The sequence below is a fragment of the Miniopterus schreibersii genome, assembly GCF_964146895.1.
Source record: "Miniopterus schreibersii genome assembly, chromosome: 3".
Lineage (NCBI taxonomy): Eukaryota > Metazoa > Chordata > Mammalia > Chiroptera > Miniopteridae > Miniopterus > Miniopterus schreibersii.
The window spans coordinates 21,087,984-21,108,938 of NC_138103.1; the positions used below are offsets into that span (position 1 = coordinate 21,087,984).

Below are 20,955 nucleotides of genomic sequence, written 5' to 3' on the forward strand. Positions count from 1 at the left end.
TCCCGAAGGAACACAGCCCTATTCACAACTTGATTTTGGCCCGGTGAGACCCAGTTCAGATTCCTGACCTCTAGAACGGTATGATAAAAAAATTGTGTTGTTTTAAGACACTAAGTTTATGGTAATTTGTAACAGCAGTTCTATAGGTTTGAGGACTCAAATCACCCTCTTGGCTCAGATGTCCCATGGGCAAAAGCACATGCTCCAGAAGGCCCTGTTAAAATTTGTACCATACCCATCACTAGGAGCCAGCAGAGAGGTCCGGGGGACTCAGTATTCAGGCTTTCTAGGTTTGAGCCCCAGCCTCATCACTGTGTGATCTTAGGCAGGTTATTTGATTTCTCTGCTTTCAATTTCCTCATCTACCAGATGGGGATCAAAACAGCCTCCTTTCTAGGCGATCATGAAGATTAAATGTTCTTCACATAAAATGCAAGAAATAGCACCTGGCAAATAGTGCTCACTTAAAGCTAGGTGATATTATTATCAGTAATAATATAAGACTATCATATTATGACTATAATGCTATAAACTTCACTTACTTTTATTACTGACACAGAATTAAGGTTACTGTTAATAGCTCTTCATTGAGAGTGAATATATGACTCTGAGCTGGACCCTGTGTGTATATAATTTTACTTCCTCTTTAGAATAGCTTTAGGAGATAGGTGTTCTTGCCTTAGTCATAGCTGAGGCTTAGAGTCGAGCCTGAGTACTGAGTCCCCGAACCTCTATGCTGGCTCCTAGTGATGGGTATGGTACGAATTTTAACAGGGCCTTCTGGAGCATGTGCTTTTGCCCATGGGACATCTGAGCCAAGAGGGTGATTTGAGTCCTCAAACCTATAGAACTGCTGTTACAAATTGTGACTTGTCTAAGGTCACACAATAAATAAAGAAGAATGCTGGACCTGTAAGAAGAGGGGCAAGGGGCCCTGGCTGGTTTGGCTCAGTGGTTAGAGCGTCGGCCTGCGGATTGAAGGGTCCCAGGTTCGATTCCAGCCAAGGGCATGTACCCTGGTTGCAGGCTCAATCCTGGCCCTGCTCGGGGCATGTATGGGAGGCAGCCAATCGATGTGTCTCCCTCACATCGATGTTTTTTTTCTCTCTCTCCCTTCCACTCTCTCTAAAAAGCAATGGAAAAAATATCCTCAGTGAGGATTAAAAAAAAAATAAGAGAAAGAAAAGGGACAAGGGGACAGACACAGTGAATCGGAACTTTTATTATTAGGATGCTTTGAATTGTGAAAGCACATTCATTTTCAACTTGTGTAAACAAGTGAATTTATTGGGCAAGTCCAATGGGAGGGTGGGCTGCAGGTGAAGCTTGACCCAGCAGCCTACAATGACACTATCCATCTCCATCTTTTATGATGTCAGCTTGATTCTCACAGTGGCCATAGTGGCGCCTCCCTTCATTTCCCCTCCCAGCCCTTGGCGCTTCCCTTGTGAATGGCTGAGACACTGTAAACCCCACATCCTCACCCTGAATCTTTAGGGACAAGAGAGGATGTATCCTTGCTGTGGTTGGCTCAATTGGGCATAAGTGCCCCTCCTTAAACTAATCACCAGCTTGTGGGTAAAGGACTCTGCTGACTGGCTGACGCTAATGAGGGCCCACCCCTAAAGCTTTGCCCTGAGTGTGTGGCTGAGAGTAGAGTGTTTGTTTATGAACAAGAGCCAGAGGCTGTTGCCATAGAAGGGAAAATGTGCATGGTGAGTGTGTGGGGACAACAGAGACCCACTGCCTTTGGGAAGATGTCTCACTTCCTGGTGCCTTAGTTTCCTCATCTGTGAAATGGGGGTAACAGCTGTGCCTCTTCTTGTGCGAACTGAGTAGGGTCCTATCTGTGGGAGACTTCTATCAGCGCTCAGAACATATTGGTTGTCATACTGCCCAGAGAGGGAAGGGCGTGAGAGGACACCACACAATAGAAATTCCATAAACTCCCAAAGCTTGTAGGCCAAGCAGCTTTGGACTTGTTCCCCAGGCCCTGAATGTCAGGGCTGAGGGCAGGGGGACATAGAAGGTGACTAAGCTGTGGAGGTGTCCTGTGAAGGGAAGCCTCGGTTAGGGGAGTCTGGGGGTGCACTTTCTCTATTGAGATGCCTTGGGCCAGTTTCCCCGGAGCGCAGGGCCTGGGCCAGCGCTGGTGACTGTTTCCTGGGGCTGCATTTCATTTCCCGCAGGTGGGCTGATGGACAGAATCAGGGGTTCAACCAGCTTGAGTTCTGAATCTGAAGCTCCCTGGAATAGGAGGCAGAGCCCCTGAAAGGAAGGCCAGGGGAGCTGCCCTCCCTGGGCCAGGGGTAGAGTGAACGGCAGACCCAGTGAGTCGCCCCTCCTTAAGCCTTATAATGGTCTCCTGCATTTGCTGTTTCCCCCCAGAAACCCCAAACCGAGGGGGCCTCACTGCTTTGTCTCCAGGAGTTTGGACAGAGGAGATATCCGGGTCCCAGCCAGAGAGGGACACGCAGGGGGTCCCCAACGCTCTTATCGTCGCTGCTGTGACAGTTGTGGTCAGGGCCACCGTTGGGCTGGGTAGGAGCAGCGACGGAGGCCCTGTGGGGTCTGGGGGCGGGACGGCCTGCGTTGGCTGCATTCTGCAGCAGTGAAAGTTCATGTGCACAATCCCGTTTCCTCTTTTCATGCCCCCCTGGCTTCCTCGCTCTGTCTCTGCCCTCTTAGGGACAGCCTTCTGGCTTTGAGCAGGAAGCTGCTCTCTTCAGAGTAAATGCCTGCCTTTGCTAAGCATTTCTCTGACCTCTCCTTCCGGAGTCCCGTGTCCTTAGATGTCCCCAATTTCCTCTTGTTCACTTCTTAACTTCAGCTTTTTTATGGGCAGTGCTGGTGGGAGCAGTGGCGATTATTATTCGTTATTAGCATCTGCTATTTATAGTTAAATGAACTGCCCAGGTTCACATGAGGTCAGGGGCTAAATTTTAATTCACACCCACTTGACCAGAAAGCCAGGGATCAGTGCTACGTTGTACTTGGATGGATTGTTATTTTTTAAAAAGTAAAGTAGGAAAGAATGCCTGAGAGGAAAGGCATGGCTTGGGCCACTTGTTTACTTACTAACCTCTGGGAACCTGCTGGGTAGGAGGATAGTAGTCAGAGGTAAACACAGTATGGTCCTGGCACTGAGGTACTTGCATGGTCTTTGCAGGAGGTATCAACAGACATGTAAGGAAACCATTGCAGAGGTCAGGAGGAAGGGGACTGAGGGGTCTGATGGTTTGGGAAGTGAGGAGGAAGGCTCCTTAAAGGAGGTACCTGAGTTGGGTTTTTAAGGATGAACAGGAGTTTGTTATGATGGAAAGACATTGCAGGGAGAGCATCTAGCAATAGATATGCCAAAGAACCATTCATTTGACTAGCAGCTGGGGAATGCCTTGAAGGCAGGGACCATGGCCTTCCTGAGTCTGAAGTACCTTGAGCAATGCCTGACACATGCTTGGGAAATGCTTATTTGAGTGAATGCTTCAGTTGCCACATTGGGGAACAGGGCAGGAGAAATTGTAGAAGGAACAGATGGAGCTCGAATGTGGAAGGCCTCATGAACCATAGCAAGGATCAGCTCTCAGAGGTAATCAGGAGCCATTGGAGGGTGTTTCCCAGAGGAGAAAGGGCCATCAGATCTGTCCCTTATATATATATATATTTAAAAATATATCTTTATTGATTTCAGAGAGAGGAAAGGAGAGGGAGAGAGAGAGATAGAAACATCAGTGATGAGAGAGTCATTGATCGAGCCCACAACCCAGGCATGTGCCCTGACTGGGAATCGAACCCCGATCGCCTGGATCTTAGGTCGACACTCAATTGCTGAGCCATGCCTGGCCGGGCTGTCTCATATATTAACACATGTATTAAAGTCTATGAATTGTCCTCTCAGAGGGAGAACCTGAGTGCTTTTATTTATTTATTTTTTTAAATTTGTTTTTCAGGTTCACTGCTAAAAAGTGACTTTACAAATATGCTTGTTCATGTGTAATGTGAAGCACTTACCAGTTATTTATTCACGGCTGCATTGTTTGTAAAAGCAACCCAATGCCTAGTCAGCAGGAGACAAATTAAGTCAAGTCAGGTCTATCATACAATAAAATATGAAGCAGCCAGCACAGAGGAGGAGGAAACTGTTCATGTGCAGTGCAGGATAATCTTTAAGACCTATTATTAAGAGAAAAAAAGCAAGATACAGAACAGTATATGGAGTATGCTTCCTTCCATTTGCTAACAAAAAATATATATTTATTTTTGTTATGTATGCATAAGGTATTTTCTGCAAGGATACATAAGAAACCAATAATGGTTGCCTCTGGAGAGAGGAATTGAGGGATTAGGGACCAGGATGGGAAGATGGCTTGTCACTTGTATCCTTTGTTAAAAATAAAATAAAAGTAAGCTATCAAGAATAAAGTGGATCTATGTTACTGGTAAACATCAGTTTCTGATATTAGCTAAGTAAAAAAAATAAGGTAAAGAACGGGTTTGTATTATGGTACCTTTTGGAGAGACAAAATAGATACACTGTATTTGGAAGATAATCTAGAATGCACATGATTTTAGCAATGGTAGTTTTGCCTGTGGGGTGGGATGGGGGGCTGTGAGTTCAGGGAAGAATTATTTTTCACAGTATACCATTTTGTGTAGTTTGAACAAATTTGGCACATAAATGTATTAACTATTAGAAATAAATACGAAGAGAGAGATATGGATGGGGGTGTGGGTGGGTGGATGGATAGATGGTTGAATGCATCAGTAGAGAGGGTGGCTGAGCAGATAAGACAGGTAGATGCATGGATAACTTGGTGCATGGATGGGTTGGTGGGTGGATGGATGGATGGATGGATGGATGGACTAGTGGATGGATGGTTGGATGAATAATAGATGGATAGATAGAAGGATGAATGGGTTTACGAATGGGTGGGTAGATATATCTATAAATGCATGTGTGGATATATGGGTAGATAATATAACTTTAGCTATAGTAGGGAGGACCTAGTGGGGGCAAGGAGGGGCTGGGAACAGGTAAAGTTTAGGAAGCTAGTTGTAATAGTCCAGGCAAGGAATAATTGGGGCAGGGATTAGCTACTGAAATGTCTCGCACATGAGCCGAGCTTCTTGTATAGGTAACTGTACATGTTAAGCCCCAGCATTGTTTTCTTATTAGAAGGGCAAATTCCTTTGGAATGAACTTTTACCAGCAATTGCTCAGAAACTGTTCTGTGTATAATAACCACCAACAGTTGGATCCCTTTTTTCATCATCACCTTAAGAATTCCAAGTTGTGTGAAACCAGTTAAAATAATCAGTCTTTGATTTAGGTCACTTGTATGATCAGACTTCAGATGCCCAAGTTCATAGAGGCATGACCTTTGTCCTAAGGGTTTCTTTGTGTTTAGTAGTTTCCTAGGTAAATACCTTTGTGTGTGTTAATCATTTAAAGTTTACATTTCATTGACTTCTTGTTATTGGTTCTGGAAAAATAACCATTTATATCATAGAATTGTTTATCAATTATACCTCTGAAGAACCTGTTTAGGTACTTGTTTAATACCTAGATCTCTTTTTTTTTAAAGTCAGATTCTTTATTTTTTAATCATCGTTACCATTTTTAAGTGTATGCTTCAGTTGTGTTAAGTATACTCACATTGTTGTGTATAACTAGGTCTTTTTTGAAATGCTTGGAACATAATGTTTTGATCATATTGTCATATGATTTATGTGAAATGATCTACTTGCTTCCATCACTTTCTCTTAACATTAGTTGATGTGCCTTTAAAGCTTGTACAGGGCTGTGATATTCCAGGTTCCTTAAGTCCTCTGTGGTCTCATTTATCTCACCATGGGAAGGCTTGGAATCAGATATCTGGAGAGAGCATCTTCCAGTGGTGGACAGAGGGACTGTGGCCAACTGGAACACATGGACCTTTTCCCAAGACTGGCTACTCCCCAGGTCTTGCTGATGGTTGTGAAGCAGGAATATTGGGCTCAGTGCTGTCAGTTTTTCTGATTTTTTTAAGAGAAGCCAGAAATCCAAAATTTTATATGAAACTTACTGATTTGAAATGTTGGCAGCTAATCTAAAATTTTTTTTTAAAAGCATGCTTAAAACAATAATAACAGTAAACCTTCTGTGGGCCAAATTGGCCGGAGGGCCATATCTGATGTAATCAAAGTAGAAATAGGAAATTGAGACCCCAAGATAGGGTAATAAGTTTTTCCAATGTTGTGTAACTGGTCAGTGGTCAGATCAGGACTTGAATTAAATTCTTCATTACTGAAGTCTAACAGCAGGTTGAAGTTTATTCTTGGACAGATATACTTGATCTATATATGTATTTATCTATTTATTTGTGATGTTTCTTTAACAAAATGCAGGTGGTTTCTTACAAAATAAAAGTATTTACACCAAATTTGTTATCAAGGATGGATAGCATAGTTGTTAAAAGAAGGGACTCCAGAACCAAATTGCCTTAGTTTGAATTCCACTCCAGATCTTACCAGCTATGTGATACTGGACAAGTAATTGAACCTCTCTGTGCCTCAGTTTTCCTATCCGAGAAAGGAGGGATAAAGTACTTATAGAATTATAGGGGACAATACATATAGAGTACTTACAATAGGGCCTAGCACATGGAACTGTAATTTTGGCATTATTCATGATGATGATGATGATGATGATGATGATGATGGTGTTGATAGTGGTGATGATGATGGTGTTGATGGTGCTGATGAAAGTGATTGTGATAGTAATGATGGTGGTGATGAAGATGATGATGATGGTGATGAAGAGATTAGAAAGTCCGAAATTCACAAGATAATAAAGTAGGAATGATTTGTATGACTAAAGGACTCTTCAGTTTACAGGAAAATACCCACCAGGATCCTTTAAATGGGCATCTCCATCTTATGTACAGCAATGGAATTTGTCACAGTTCCCAGGAACCTGTTTGTAATGTGCCGTGAGGCATATCTTTATTCCTGATTCCTTGTTTCATAGTCTTTCTGGCTATTGAACTCTCCAGTTTGCATATTCTGCCTGAGAGGGCCTCAGGTGCAGGGGTCTTGTCTGTTTTCTTGAACCCCATGGCAGCTATTTTAACTCCACTGGGGGCCCCTGTCCCTCTTTGGCACATCCCATTGACCCTGTGCCTGTGTTTGTTTCCGCAGGAGTGGAATGTCACATGGTACACCAGCAATCCTGACTTCACCAAGTGCTTTCAGAACACCATCCTCGTGTGGGTGCCTTGCTTTTACCTCTGGGTCATCTTTCCCTTCTACTACTTCTATCTCTCCCACCATGATCGGGGCTACATTCAGATGACACATCTCAACAAAGCCAAAACTGTAAGTCATGGGGAGGGGGTGATCCTGGGTGGGGAGTGGAGGCTAGTGAAAACTGACATGTTTCTTCTACTTCATTGGCCCAGAATTCCATTTTCTAGGAGACTGAACAATGATGTGGTAGATAAGGCTGGGAACCTGCATTCAGACATGGGTTCGCATATTGTCTCTGTACCTTACTGGTTGTAGGACCTTTAGCACATTTCTTAATCTCCCTGAGCTTTAGTTTCCCATCTGTACAATGGGAATGATAGAATCTATCTCAAATGATTGTCAGGAGATAATCAGGAGTTCTTCTTAGATCAAGGATATCCTTTTACTTAAAAAAAAGTTTTTGGTTTCTGACCAAGGTGGCAGAGTAGGTACAAGATAGCAGAGTAGGTACAAGATGGTGGAGTAGGTAAATGCAGTATTGCTAACCTCCCACAACCACATCAAAATTACAACTAAACTACAGAATAACCATCATTCAGAACCACCTGAAGCCTAGCTGAATGGAAGTCCTATAAGTAAGGATATACAGAAGAAGCCATGTTCAGACTGGTAGGAGGGGTGGAGACACAGAATGTTCTGGTCCCACACCCACATGTGGCAGTTAAAAATCAGGAGGGATATCTTGGCTGCAGAGGTTCCCCCTAAGGAATGAGGGGCCCCAGCCCCACACCAGGCCCTCCAGCCCAGGGTTCCAGTGACAGGAAGAGAAGTCCCCATAACTTCCGGCTGTAAAAACCAGTGGACATTGTGGCTGAGTGAGACAGAGGCCTCCTGAAGTCCCAGGTGTTCCTCTCAAAGGTCCCATGCACAGACTTACTCACTCTCACTCTGAGCTCTAGTGCTGGGGCAGCAGCTCAAAAGGTGCCAGCGACGTGTAGTAGGGAACTGAATTTTCTGTCTTTAGGATGAGGGCTAGAGGGGCAGCATTCTCCCAGACAGAAGTACTGGCAGAGGACATTGTTCCTTTGCTGAGCCCTCCCTTGCACTGAGCCGGCAGGTGGGCACCATATCTGAGTCTCTAGCACCCTGGCTAACTGTTCGCCCCGTCCTGGTGATTCCCTGAGACCCTGCCCCACTCAACTTGCAGGCCCACCCAAGTTGCTTCCAGTACCTTTTTAATACAAATGGCCTGTCTTGGCTCATGCTGCAAATTTTGCTAAATTCCCTCAAAGGTTCACAAACCCCAAACAAGCAGTATTTGGCCTCGTGGTACCTCTTGCTAAGTGGCCCCAGGCCTGGCACTAATGGCAGTTGGACTCAGTTTGCAGCTTGGCCTCTCCCTGGCACCTCCAAATCCAGCACAAGTAGCAGTCATCTGCTGATTCCTTTGTAGCTCATGCTGGGTAGCTCTGGATAGGGCACAGGTGGCGTCTGACCTTTGAGCCCCTCCTGGGAGTTCCCAGAGCCAGAGTATACAGAGGCCAGCTTCAGACCATGCCAGAGCACTACCCAACCACCTCCATGAGTTACACACTCAAGGGGTCGACTTGGGCACCAGAGCCCCGCTAAAGCAAGTTCTGCTCTGTGGGGTTGGCCCTTGCACAGCAGCAGCTCCTCTGCTGTAGTCATGGCTGCTTCTTGCAGCTGATTGGCCTGGCGGTAAGTCCCTTCTGTTGATATGCCTACAGCAATCAAGGCTCAACTATAACAGGAGGGTGCACACAGCCCACAGGGGGGTGCACCTGGAATATCTGGCTCGGGTGCCCAGGGTGGCAGTGCCTCTGGGCCCTACAGGACACCTACTACATAATGCCACTCTTCCAAGGCTGGGAGACATAATAACTCTACCTAATGCATAGAAACAAACACAGGAGGCAGCCAAAATGGGGAGACAAAGAAACATGTCCCAACTGAAACAACAGGAGAAATCTTAAGAAAAAAGAACTAAAGGAAATGGAGGCAAACAATCTGCCAGATACAGAGTTATAAGGATGCTCAAGGAACTTAATGAGAACCTCAACAGCATTAAAAAGGACATAGAAACCATGAAAAAGAGCCAGTCAGAAATGAAGAATACAGTAACTGAAAAGAATACACTAGAAGGAGTCAACAGCAGATTAGATGAAGCAGAGTATCAAACCAGTCATTTATAAGAGAAGGTAGCAGAAAACATCCAATCAGAACAGCAAACAGAAAAAAGAATTCTAAAAAAAATGAGGATAGTTTAAGGACCTCTGGGACAACGTCTTGCTGGAGATGAAGACAGAGAGCAAGGGATCGAGAACCTATTTGAATAAAAATAACTGAAAACTCTTCCCTAAACCTGGTGAAGGAAAAGGGCATACAAGTCCAGGAAGTGAAGAGAGTCCCCCAAAGAGGTCACACACCAAGACACATCATAATTAAAATGGTAAAGGTTAAGGACAAAGAATCTTAAAAGTAGTAAGAGAAAAGCAGTTAGTTACCTACAAGGGAGCTCCCATAAGACTGTTAGCTACTTTCTCAACGGAGACTTGGCAAGCCAGAGGATTGGCACAAAATATTTAAAGTGATGAAAAGCAAGGACCTAAAACCAAGATTATTCTACCTAGCAAAGGTATCATTTAGAATAAAAGGACAGATAAAAGTTCTCAGACAAAAAGCTAATGGAGTTCATCACCACCAAACCAGTATTACAAGAAATGTTAAAGGATCTTCTTTAAGAAGAAGGGGGGGGAGGGAGGAATATATATATATGAATAATAAAATGGCAATAAATACATATCTATCAATAATTATTTTAAATGCAAATAGATTAAATGCTTCAATCAAAAGCATTTTGGAGGCTGAATGGATTACAAAGCAAGACCCTTACATATACTGTCTACAAGAGACTCCAAATCAAAAGTAAAGGGATGGGAAAAGGCATTTCATGAAAATAGAAATGAAAAAAAACAAAAAAACCTGAAGTAGCAATACTTGTACCAGACAAAATAGAATTTAAAACAAAGGCTATAACAAGAGACGAAGAAGAGCCCCAGCAATTTCACTTTTGGGTAGTTATCCAAAGAAACCCAAAACACTAAATCAAAAAGACATTTACGTTCATATGTTCATTGCAGCATTATTTATAATAGCCAAGATATGGGAGCAATCTAAATGTCCATCAGTAGACAAATGGATAAAGAAGAGTGGTACATATGTACAATGGAATATGACCCAGCCATAAAAGAGAATGAGATCTTGCCATCTGCAACAGTATGGACCGACCTAGAGGGTACTGTGCTGAGTGAAATAAGTCAGAGAAAGACTTATTTGTGGGATCTAAACAACAGACAAAAGCAGAATAGAAACAGACTCATAGATACAGAGAACATTTTGATCTTTCCCGGATGGGAGGGGTGTTGGGGGTTGGGTAAATAAGGTGAAGGGATTTAGAAGTACAAATTGGTAGTTACAGAGTAGTTAATGGGATGTAAAATACAGCACAGGGAATATAGCCAATATTATTGTAATAACTATGTATGGTGTCAGATGGGTACTAGATTTACTGGGGTGATTACTTCGTAAGTGATAGAAATGTCTAATCACTGGGTTGTGCACTTCAAACTAATATAATATTGTATATCAACTGTGGTTTTAAAAAATAAAGTAAGGCAAAAAAGAAAAGTTTTTATCCTGAAATAATTTCAAACTACAGAAAAGTTGCAAGAATGATACCAAGAACTCCTCCTAACACCGTCTACCCATTTCTCATAGTCACCGATTTTTAACATTTTGTCATGCTTGTTTTATCATTTGCTTTTGCTCTCACCATATACACACATTCTTTGTTTTTCTGAATCATTTGAGAATAGGTAGCAGCCACCGTGCCACTTTACCCCTTAATTCTTCAGTGTATCTTTTCTTGAAGCATGTATATTATCTTTTGTAACCACAGTATAATAATTAAATTCAGGAAATTTAACATGGCCACTTTTTTTTTTTTTTTTTTTTTTTAAATAAAATCTGTCTATATTTCAGTTTTGCTAGTTGTCCTAATACTGTTCTTTTGAGCATTTTTCTCCCCACTTCAGAATCCAGTCCAGGGTCATGTGTTGCATTGAATCGTGTTGTCTCTAGTTTTCTTTAATCTGGAAGATCTCATCTCCTTTCTCAGTGTTTTATGACATTGACATAGTTGAAGAATGTGGGCCATTTGTTTTAGAGTGAGCCCTCAACTCGGGCTTGTATAATGTTTCCTCATGATTATGTTCAGGTGATGCCTGTCTAGCTGGAAAACTACTAGAGGGACATCATGTCCTCAGACTGTTACACCTGGGGCTCCGTGGTAACCAGCTTCGTGATAGGGTTAATTTTGATCATTTGGTCCAAATGGCGTTTAGTTTCCCCATTCCACAGCTACTATTTGTCCTCTTATAAGAATAAGCGTTCTGAGAGGAAGACACATTAGAGCATTTATATATCATGTTTCTCATTCCACTTTTTCCCGCCGACTTAGCATGTATCTCAGTAATCTTTGAAAGACCTATGCTCTATGAACATGTTATTCTCACATGTCTGAATTAAAAAAAATATATATTTTTATTGATTTTTGTTTTAGAGAGAGAGGAAGGGAGAGGGAGAGAGAGAAACATTGATGTAAGAGAGAAACATCAGTCGGCTACCTGCCGCACATATCCAGACCAGGGATCAAACTCACAACCTGGGTATGTGTTCTGACCGGCAATTGAACCCACAGCCTTTCAGTGCATGGGACCAGTTGAGCCATACCCATCTGAATTTGATACACAAGATTCTTAATTCATTTCACAGATTCTGAAATCAGCTTGTTCAAAAGGTAAATTCTGAAGCCATGGTTGATGTAGCAAATAAATATATCAAAACAAGCAAAAACTTCATCCAAATTTTGACATTTTAAGAAGACATTTTTGGAATAGGCAGCTTGTTAAGTGTGCTTGAACATAGCCTGTGTGGAATGAATCCCATTCATTATGGAGTTAGTTTCTGCTAAACACTTACTGACACTAGAGAAGACTCGGGCATCTGAGGATTTATGAGTTTTCAAGTGTTCCCAATCTATGCGTAAAAAATGAAACACGACAGACAATTCTGAGGCACTAATTTGAACCTCAAGTAGAAGGGCTAGTATGTAGGGCAAATTACCTAGGAGTCAGAAAGGCTGGCACCTGTGACATAGAGTGGCATGCAATAAAATTCTCAGGAGGTCATTTAAATTTTATAATTATACCTCTCAGTAATATTTTACAGCCACATTTCCCAAGACTTATTTCCATAAACCCTCGGTAAACAGGAAAACTTGGATGATTTTACTGATGCTGTCCCTTTGCCTATATTGCCATTCAAATCTGTCTCGTTCATACTACAGTTCAAGCCTATCTCAAAATGCTATTTCCCTAACATGAACTAGATCTAATGTCTTCTTCTTTGACCTCTGGGAGCACTTTGTACTTCTGGGGAAAAATACCTGCCTTTAAAATGTGAATCAGATCTTGTTCTGGCCTTGTTCGAAAACCTTCTGGTTACTACTCACCACAGGGAGTAAAATCCAGAGGTTCTCACAGTAGCCCAGCTTGATCTGGCTCCAGGATCTTCTTCAACCATTTCGTACCATGCCCATTGCTCTTTCCATAGTAGCCATAAACCCATCGAGCATGTTCCTACCCCAGTGCCTTTGCACTGGCTGTTCCCTCTGCCTGACTAATTCTTTCCTTTAATTATTCACTTTTGGCTCTTTACTCAGATGTCATCTGATCAGAGAGGCCTCCCCTTACCTGTTTTATTTTTTCTCATATCATTTATTACTTTCTGGCATTATAGTATGTATTTTTCAGTTTGTTTCTTGCCTGTTTCCTTTCCGGTAGCTTCTCACCCTGCTTAGAACTTGTGTATGTTCCAGAGGATATGTGCTGTGTTCAAGGACCACAGCTGGTAATGTAGAGGTTGGCGGCTCCCCTGAGGCTGAGCTGGGGAAGTTCCAGTGCTATCCTTTGTAAGACGTGTGTTCTTCTTTTTCAGGCCTTGGGGTTTTTGCTGTGGATTGTCTGCTGGGCAGACCTCTTCTACTCTTTCTGGGAAAGAAGTTGGGGCAAGTTTCCAGCCCCGATATTTCTGGTCAGCCCGACCTTCTTGGGCATCACCATGGTAAGTAGGAGCTGGCTATCTGCCAGGCACTGTGGAACCAAAAGCAGTGGCTGGCATTTAGAGATGAGATCTCACTGTAAAACTCCAGAAATCTTGCTTCTCTAGGAAAACTCAAAGGTCTTGTAACACTGGACTCATAGTCTTCTAGGGCAGCAATCAGCTGGAGCTGAGAGGTGACTGCAGCCTTTAAATGGGGCATGCAGGGTCTAGTTTGTCACAGTCCCCACTGTGCCTTTTGCCCTCCCTGCCCCTGAGGCTGAGTACAGGTGCTATCCTGCATTGCACTTGATATTTTCTGTTCTTGTTCTGACTAGCTTAGTCACTTAGAGTCATTGCCTGGGACCTAATGGCCTCTTGAGTTTTTAAGCTCTGGCCCAAGGAGTGGGATGCAAAACTGAATGAGAAACCACCCTGCCCCATGGGGGTCCCTCATTTAGTGGGAGATCCAGACAGGGGAACTGCTTTATCACTGCTTTTTTATGTCTAATTTTCAGAACAACCCTGTGAGATAGGTACCACTTTGTCTCCATTTGAAGGTGAGGAGATTAAGGCACAGAGAGGTTATGTGCCCTGCTAAAGGTCAGTTAATACCTGGTCAAACGAGGGGTGATCGTTCCGAGGCCATGCCTTTAGCTCTTGCATTCCACAGTGACTCGCTCTGAATGAAGGGCCATTCCTACAAGGTATCATGGTCCTTGGGTCGTCTAAGAAGCCTGGAAGGTCCGCGGCAAGCATGGCCCTTGAGTGTTGTAGAATGAGGAGGGAGCAAGTTTGGGGCAGGATATTTTGAGCAGGGAGAACAGCATGTCCAAGGGAGGGTTGGAGGCCAAAAGGGGATACCTTGGGGGGACGATGAGCCTTTCCTGAAGCAAGAAGGCGGAATGGGGGTTCAGGGCATAGATGGTGGATGTGACAGAAGGTGGGTCAAAAAAGGCAAGTTGGAGGCAAATTGTGAAGGGTCATGAATCTTTATAGCACAGGTGACCCGTGTGTGCCCTGTGCCAGGCACTGTCCTAATCCCTTTGCATAGTAATTCATTTAAGTATGTTCACTCATTAGCCCTATTTTGTGGATAAGCAAGTTGAGGCACAGGAAAGAGTTGCAACTGGCCCAAGGTCACAGCCCGTAAGCAGCAGAGCCGACTTCACACGCAGGCTCTCTGGCTCCTGTGTCTGTCCCACTGTGTTTGTGGGGCTCTTTGCTAATACCTGGCTCTTGTGCAGGGCTCAGCTGGCTTCTGTGTCCTCAGAGCCTGGCACTGCACGTGACATGCAATAAGCACTCCCTAAATGTATTGAGGGAATGGGAGATAAAGGACTTTGCTTTGCTGGCCTGGAGGTCTTAGGCTTACATTTTGGCATGGGAGTGTCAAGGTGGACTAGTTTGGGCTGGAGTAGCTCATATTCCCTTAACTTTCCCTGTTCCCGGCCTTTTAATTCTTCATTCATGCCTTTGTCTGTGGTGCTGGGGACACAGGTGTGATGGGCTGAGGTTCACCAGGCTTTATACCTCCTGGGGCTCTGAGCCGGGCTGGCCAAGAGGTGAGCTGGCCTGTGAGATCCTTAGTCTTTCTCCTCAGGGCTCCATGACAGAGTGAAGGACCAGCCGTGCTGTTCCAGTTGCAGGAACATTCTCCCACACACCTGGGGACCGGAATATGCAGGCACTGGGAATATGGGACATGAGGCAGTCAGCAAATATTTTTTATTCCTAATGTGTGCCAGGAGTTGAAGATAAACCTGACACAGTTCCTATCCTCACAGAGTGTACAGTCCAGCTGAGCAAACAGACATTCAACAGATGATTCCCAAAAAAGGCACAAAATATTTACTTGTGTGCAGATTGCCGTGAGAGTGAGGTTCAGTGAACTTGGTTTGGTCTGGAGGGTAGGGAGGAAGGGATGACAGAGCTGAGGCCTGAAGGATCAGCAGGATGTTAAAAAGTTGAAGCGGCTGTGGGCAGAGGACCACCACTGGTGAGAATAGCGCTTGCAGAAGTCCTTGGGTCGGAGGGGGAAATTGAGAGTTGGTCTGTGTGGCTGGGGCGGAGAGGCTGAGGAAGAGGAGGGGAGCTGAGATGGCAGAGGCCTGACCCTGTGGGACCTTGTTTCAGGATAAGTCAGTTTGGTTTTATTTCTCACTCCCAGTGCTGGGTTCTAAAACGTTTGTGCCATGGACCCCTTTCTCCTTGGCCAGTCTGCTCTCCCCAGAATAATGTTCTTAAAATAAAATACATAGGATTACCAAGGAGACCAATCACAGGTGCTCGCGCACACGCACACACACACACGAAGATTTTGTGATGTACATTTATATTTTTACTTGGGGTTTTGTTGATAAACATATACTGTCTTGCAACTGCCAAGTCCACAATATATAGAGCAGTTCCATCACCCCCAAAAGTTCTCTCGTGCTGCTGCTTTGTAGTCAGCCTCTGCCTCAGCCCCTTCCCTGGGAACCACGCCCGTGTTATCTGTCCCTGTCACTTTGCCTTTTCCAGAATGTCACATGAATGGAACCATGCAGGCTGGAGCAGTGTGAGTCTGAATTCATAGCACCTGAGGTTCAACTGTGTGGAGTGTATCCTAAGTTTTTTGGTTTATTTTTTTTAATTGCTGAGTGTATTTGATTATATGGTTTCACCACCCATTTTTTTAAAAAAATATATCTTTATTGATTTCAGAGGGAGAGAGGAAGGGAGGGGGAGAGAGATAGACAGAAACATCAATGATGAGAGAGTCATTGATCAGCTGCCTCCTGCACATCCCCACTGGGGATCGAGCCCACAGCCTGGGCATGTGCCCTGACTGGAAATCGAACCTCGATCTCCTGGATCCTAGGTCGATGCTCAACCGCTGAGCCACGCCTAGCCAGGTACCACCCATTTTTTTAATCCATTCCTTTATTGCAGGGCATTTGGACTGGGAAACCAATTATACTTAAATATAGTTATCAAAAGATTAAAAAGCAAAGTAAAAAATATGTGGTTCTCTATTAACGTCAAACCCAGATCTAGCAGCAGGTGTGATGCTTCTTAACTTCCAAATAGCAAGGACCATACGAGATAATTGGGACATCTTCAGCTATATATTTTCAGATACGATTTCTTTTTTTTCTTTTTTTTAAATATATCTTTATTGATTTCAGAGAGAGGAAAGGAGAGGGAGAGAGAGAGAGAAACATCAATGAGGAGAGAGTCATTGATCGAGCCTGCAACCGGGCATGTGCCCTGACCAGGAATCGAACCCCGATCGCCTGGATCCTAGGTCGACGCTCAACCGCTGAGCCACGCCCGACTGGGCTCAGATACGATTTCTAATGGTGACAGAGTCCTGGGTACTGCTAATGCCGTTGTGGTTTATTGCCTCCACTAACAAATGGTGATGCCAATGTGGGAAGCCAAAGCTGTAATTGTTTCCCATCCAAGTTCACAGACTCTCAAGTTCTATCCACAGCCTGTCCTTGGAACCCAGGTTAAACCCCCATCCTAAAGACAAAGGTTTGCAGCAAGGATGTGATAAGCCTGGCTTTGCACATTTAAAAGCTGACTATAGCCTCCAAGTGGAGAGCCGATTGTTGCGCAGGAGTGGAAGCTGGGTGGTCAGTGGGGGGTGGGCAATGGGGTCACCTGGCAAGGGGGGATGAAGGATGGATCAGGGTGAGCAGCAGGTAAACTGAGGATTGGCCTTAGTAGCGGAGCCAATGTGTGTTTTTGAGGGATTAGATGTGGGGAGTGAAGGAGATGGGGGAACCGAGGAGGACAGACAGGCAGATGTGTTTCTGGTTCCGGCAGCTGGGTTATGAGGGGAGGGACTGTGGGTGACCTATAGATCATAAGGAGTTGGCTTGTGACCATGACTGGCCTTGGGGATCTGCCTCAAGAGGGTGACTGTGCCATTCTGGGGGAGGGCCATGAGTCCTTTTTGCAAGGAAAAGCAATTTTATTTTTTATTTTCTCTCCCTGATCATTAAGTCACCTGTAAAATGGAAGTAGTAGCCCCAGGTATCAGGAATGAAATAAAAATCCCCATCCCCCGCCACCATGGTTCTAAAGAAAATCCTGGAATACAAGATGCTCGAATGCAAACTGAGGTTCCTGCTCTCAGTGTAGCAGGAGGCACTGAGTTAGTGCGAATGCTTCAAGGTAGCAGGTGCTCCAGAAAGAACAGTTATCACTGTCGCCCAAAGGAGAATTTGAACACAGGTCTTTCCAGTTCTAAATCAAGGGTGGGCCTGCGGTTTGCTTTTGTAAATAAAGTTTTATTGGCACACAGCCATGCCCATTCATTCTTGTATCATCTAGGGCTGCTTCCATACTGCAATAGCAATGTTGAGTAGTTGTGACAAACTCTATGGCCCATAAAACCTACAGTATTTACTGTCTGGTCTTTTAAGAAAAAGTGTGCCCATTTCTGTTCTGCACTGAACTTTCACCTCCTATCCCAGATCTATGTGTGATCTCAAGCTGTTATCAACTCCATTTTGCAGATGAGGCAGTGGAGGCTCAGAGAGGCTTGGTAACTTGCTCAGGTTCACCCAGCAGGGTGAGAGCTGAGCTGGGACTGGAGCCAAGTCCTCCCCAGGCTATTCTTGTACCACTGGGCTAAGGGCAGCCCTACCCCAGGCCTAATGTCTGCTAGAACCCTCACTGTGGGGGCCTTGAGGACCACGGGGGCTTTGGGCCCTGGCCTTCTCCTGACATCTCTTGTGTGCTTCTCTCTTCTAGCTGCTTGCTACCTTCTTAATTCAGCTCGAGAGAAGGAAGGGAATCCAGTCCTCAGGGATCATGCTCATATTCTGGCTTGTAGCCCTACTGTGTGCCCTTGTCATCTTGAGATCCAAAATCATGACTGCCTTAAAAGAGGTAAGTGGTGGCCTCACTGTGCGTCTTCCTGCGGCAGCCCTTGGGAGAGATACCTGCTCCTTTTGGGTTGTGTGGAAAGCACGGGTTGCCATGGGAGCAAGGAAATGGGTACCACCTGGGCTCGGCTTTTTCCCAGGGGATTTCCCTACCTCATCCAGCCTTTGTTCTAGAACCTTCTTTCCTCACGGCCTCACTTGTCTGTGTACCTCTGAGGAGCCCATGTGGGTCCTCCAGGGGCAGGAGCTGCGGGCTGATGCACACCACCCTGTGGCCTCTGTCAGCAGTAAACAGATGTCTTCAATCTGGAATGGAGCTGGGTGGGGAGCAGTGTTTGCAGAGTGGCTGCTCCCCCAGGAGGCCCTAGGTTGTCCTCACGTTACCTTAGTGTCATCAGCCTCTAGTTTGGCTGAGAAGTGGTTCACGTTGGCTGCCATATGCCACTGCTAGGATTCTGAGGTGTGTGCTTTGAGACTCATGTTGTTCCCTGCTGTTTCCCAGCTAATCAGGAACTGGCGTCAGGCAAAGGAAGGAAAAGAAATGGGACATTTATTGAGCACCTGCTGTGTACAGTACAGTCTTTAATAGTGACAGCAGCTGACAATTATTGAATTCGTGTTTTCAAAGTGCCAGGCGGAGGACCAAGTTCTTTTCATGAATAATCTTTGACTTCTCACAATTACTCTGCCAGGTTTCTCAGCCTCAGCGCTAATTGACATTTGGGCCAGAGATGTCTTTGTTGTCAGGGGCTGTCCTATACTCTGTCGGATGTTAGGGGCATCCCTGGCTTCCACTCACTGGGTGTCAGTTGCACCCTCCCAAGTTATGGTACAAACAGAAATGTCTCCACACATTGCCAAGTGTTCCCTGGGATGTAAAAATCACCCCTGGTTGAGAACCATGGGTCTGTTTATAGATGGGGACACCGAGGCACAGGGAAGTTTTAAGTAAGCTGACGAAGTTCCACAGCCAGTGCAAGCAGAGGCAGGATCTGCTTCACTCCCAAGGCCAGGCCTCCTCCCACCATCGGGGACGCCCCCCCAGGCGGTGTGGACCACACTGTGATGGAACTGCCTCTCTTGGGTTAACTTGCAAGGGGGGTGGGATGGGGCCGGCAAACTTGCTGGGGGCCTGCATGCTGAGGGCGTGGGCCTTCTGCAGCCTGCTCCCTCAGCCTTTGCAAACTACTTCCAGAAAGTGATTTTTCTCCCTCCTGCTGCCCTCATATTTAGGACGCCGAAGTCGATGTGTTTCGTGATGTCACTTTCTACATTTACTTCTCTCTCGTGCTGATTCAGCTCATCTTGTCCTGTTTCTCAGACCGCTCACCCCTATTCTCTGAAACCATCAATGACCCCGTAAGTACGATCACGAATGTGTTTGAGAAATGAACCTTGTACAGTGCCGGGAAGTTGCGATTGGACACTGTTTCTGAGCCGGTGTCATATATTTGGGGTCTCATTCCACCTTCCCCAAATGCCTGGAGACAGATTATATCGTCCTCCCCACTTGACGTGGCAAAGTTGAGCTGTAGGCATCACTGGGGTGGGGGAGCCTAAGGAGGGAATCTCCTTAGGTTTCTAGTTGTAAATTGCTGTGTCTTGCAGGCCTGTAGGTTTTCTCATTTGGTTGGCATAGCGATTTTACAACATGTGAGCAAACATTTAAAAATCAGGAAGTTTCACAAATTCTAAGTGTCCAGATTTTCTAGAAAAAATGAGAAGTTCAGGCAGGGTCAGGGTCATTAGCCCACATGGCAGCAGTTGGCCAGAACTGAGGAGTGTTGCCCTAGTTTACCACAGTCCCTACCATTCCCTATTGCATTGTACAGTGTCACTTTCATCTAGGTACATGCCTGCCCCTGAGGGATTTGAATTTGAGACCCTGGGTCTGTCTTGTCAGCTTGAGGGAAATCCTTTATGTGCAGAAAGAAATCATTGTGTAGGTGGAGATGGCCACTCTTCCTGCTGGGAGAATAAAAGGGAACATTGTCATTTGTCACCCTTGCCTCTCTTCTTTCTCCCTGCCCTTCCTTCCCTCCTCCTCCCTCTCTCCTCTCTTCCTTCTTCCTCTCTCTCCCTCCTCTCCTTCCCTTTCTTCCTTCCCCTCTTCCAGCCAGTGCTGACTGCCGGGCCTTGATCTGGGCACAGGACTATAGCGTGAATAAAGTAGAGTTCTTGTCCACTTGAGGTTACAAACAGTAACCCAGGACCCATGTATCTGTCAGGTGGTGGTAAATGCTAAGTAGAAGAAAGCAGGAAAGGAAATGGAGATCATGGTTGGGGGTCTGTGCAGTTTTTGGGAAGTGATCATGGAAGGCCTCCCTCAGGAAACTGCATTGGAGCAGAGACCTAAAGAAGCAGGTGGCCAACCTGGCAAATACCCAGAGAAAGAGCTTTCCAGACAGAGTGGTGGCAAGTGCAAAGGCCCTGGGGCAGGAGCTGCTATGGAATGTCGAGGGCACAGCAGGAGAGGCCAGTGTGGCTGGAGCAGCAGAGACAGGAGAGGGCTGAGGGTGGCATCTGAGAGGTAGGGACAATTGTCTGTAGGCCAGATGAGCTGTGTGGATTTTATTCTGAGAGGGACAGGAAGCCTTTGGAGCATTTATTCAATGCTTTGTTCATGGTTAGTTGTTAGCAGATGAAATTGCAGCAGGAGCAGCTT

At 45.1% G+C, this 20,955-nt stretch overlaps 1 protein-coding gene across 1 annotated transcript in view; it reads left to right on the forward strand.

The window, feature by feature from the left end:
• Positions 1-20,955, forward strand: part of ABCC1 (ATP binding cassette subfamily C member 1 (ABCC1 blood group)) — a 126,327-nt gene that overhangs the window by 27,313 nt on the left and 78,059 nt on the right. The window contains exons 2-5 of the mRNA XM_081132491.1: positions 7,180-7,356; positions 13,306-13,431; positions 18,157-18,294; positions 19,524-19,649. Coding sequence (XP_080988617.1) covers positions 7,180-7,356; positions 13,306-13,431; positions 18,157-18,294; positions 19,524-19,649 — 567 coding nt within the window. The remainder of the gene's footprint in view (positions 1-7,179; positions 7,357-13,305; positions 13,432-18,156; positions 18,295-19,523; positions 19,650-20,955) is intronic.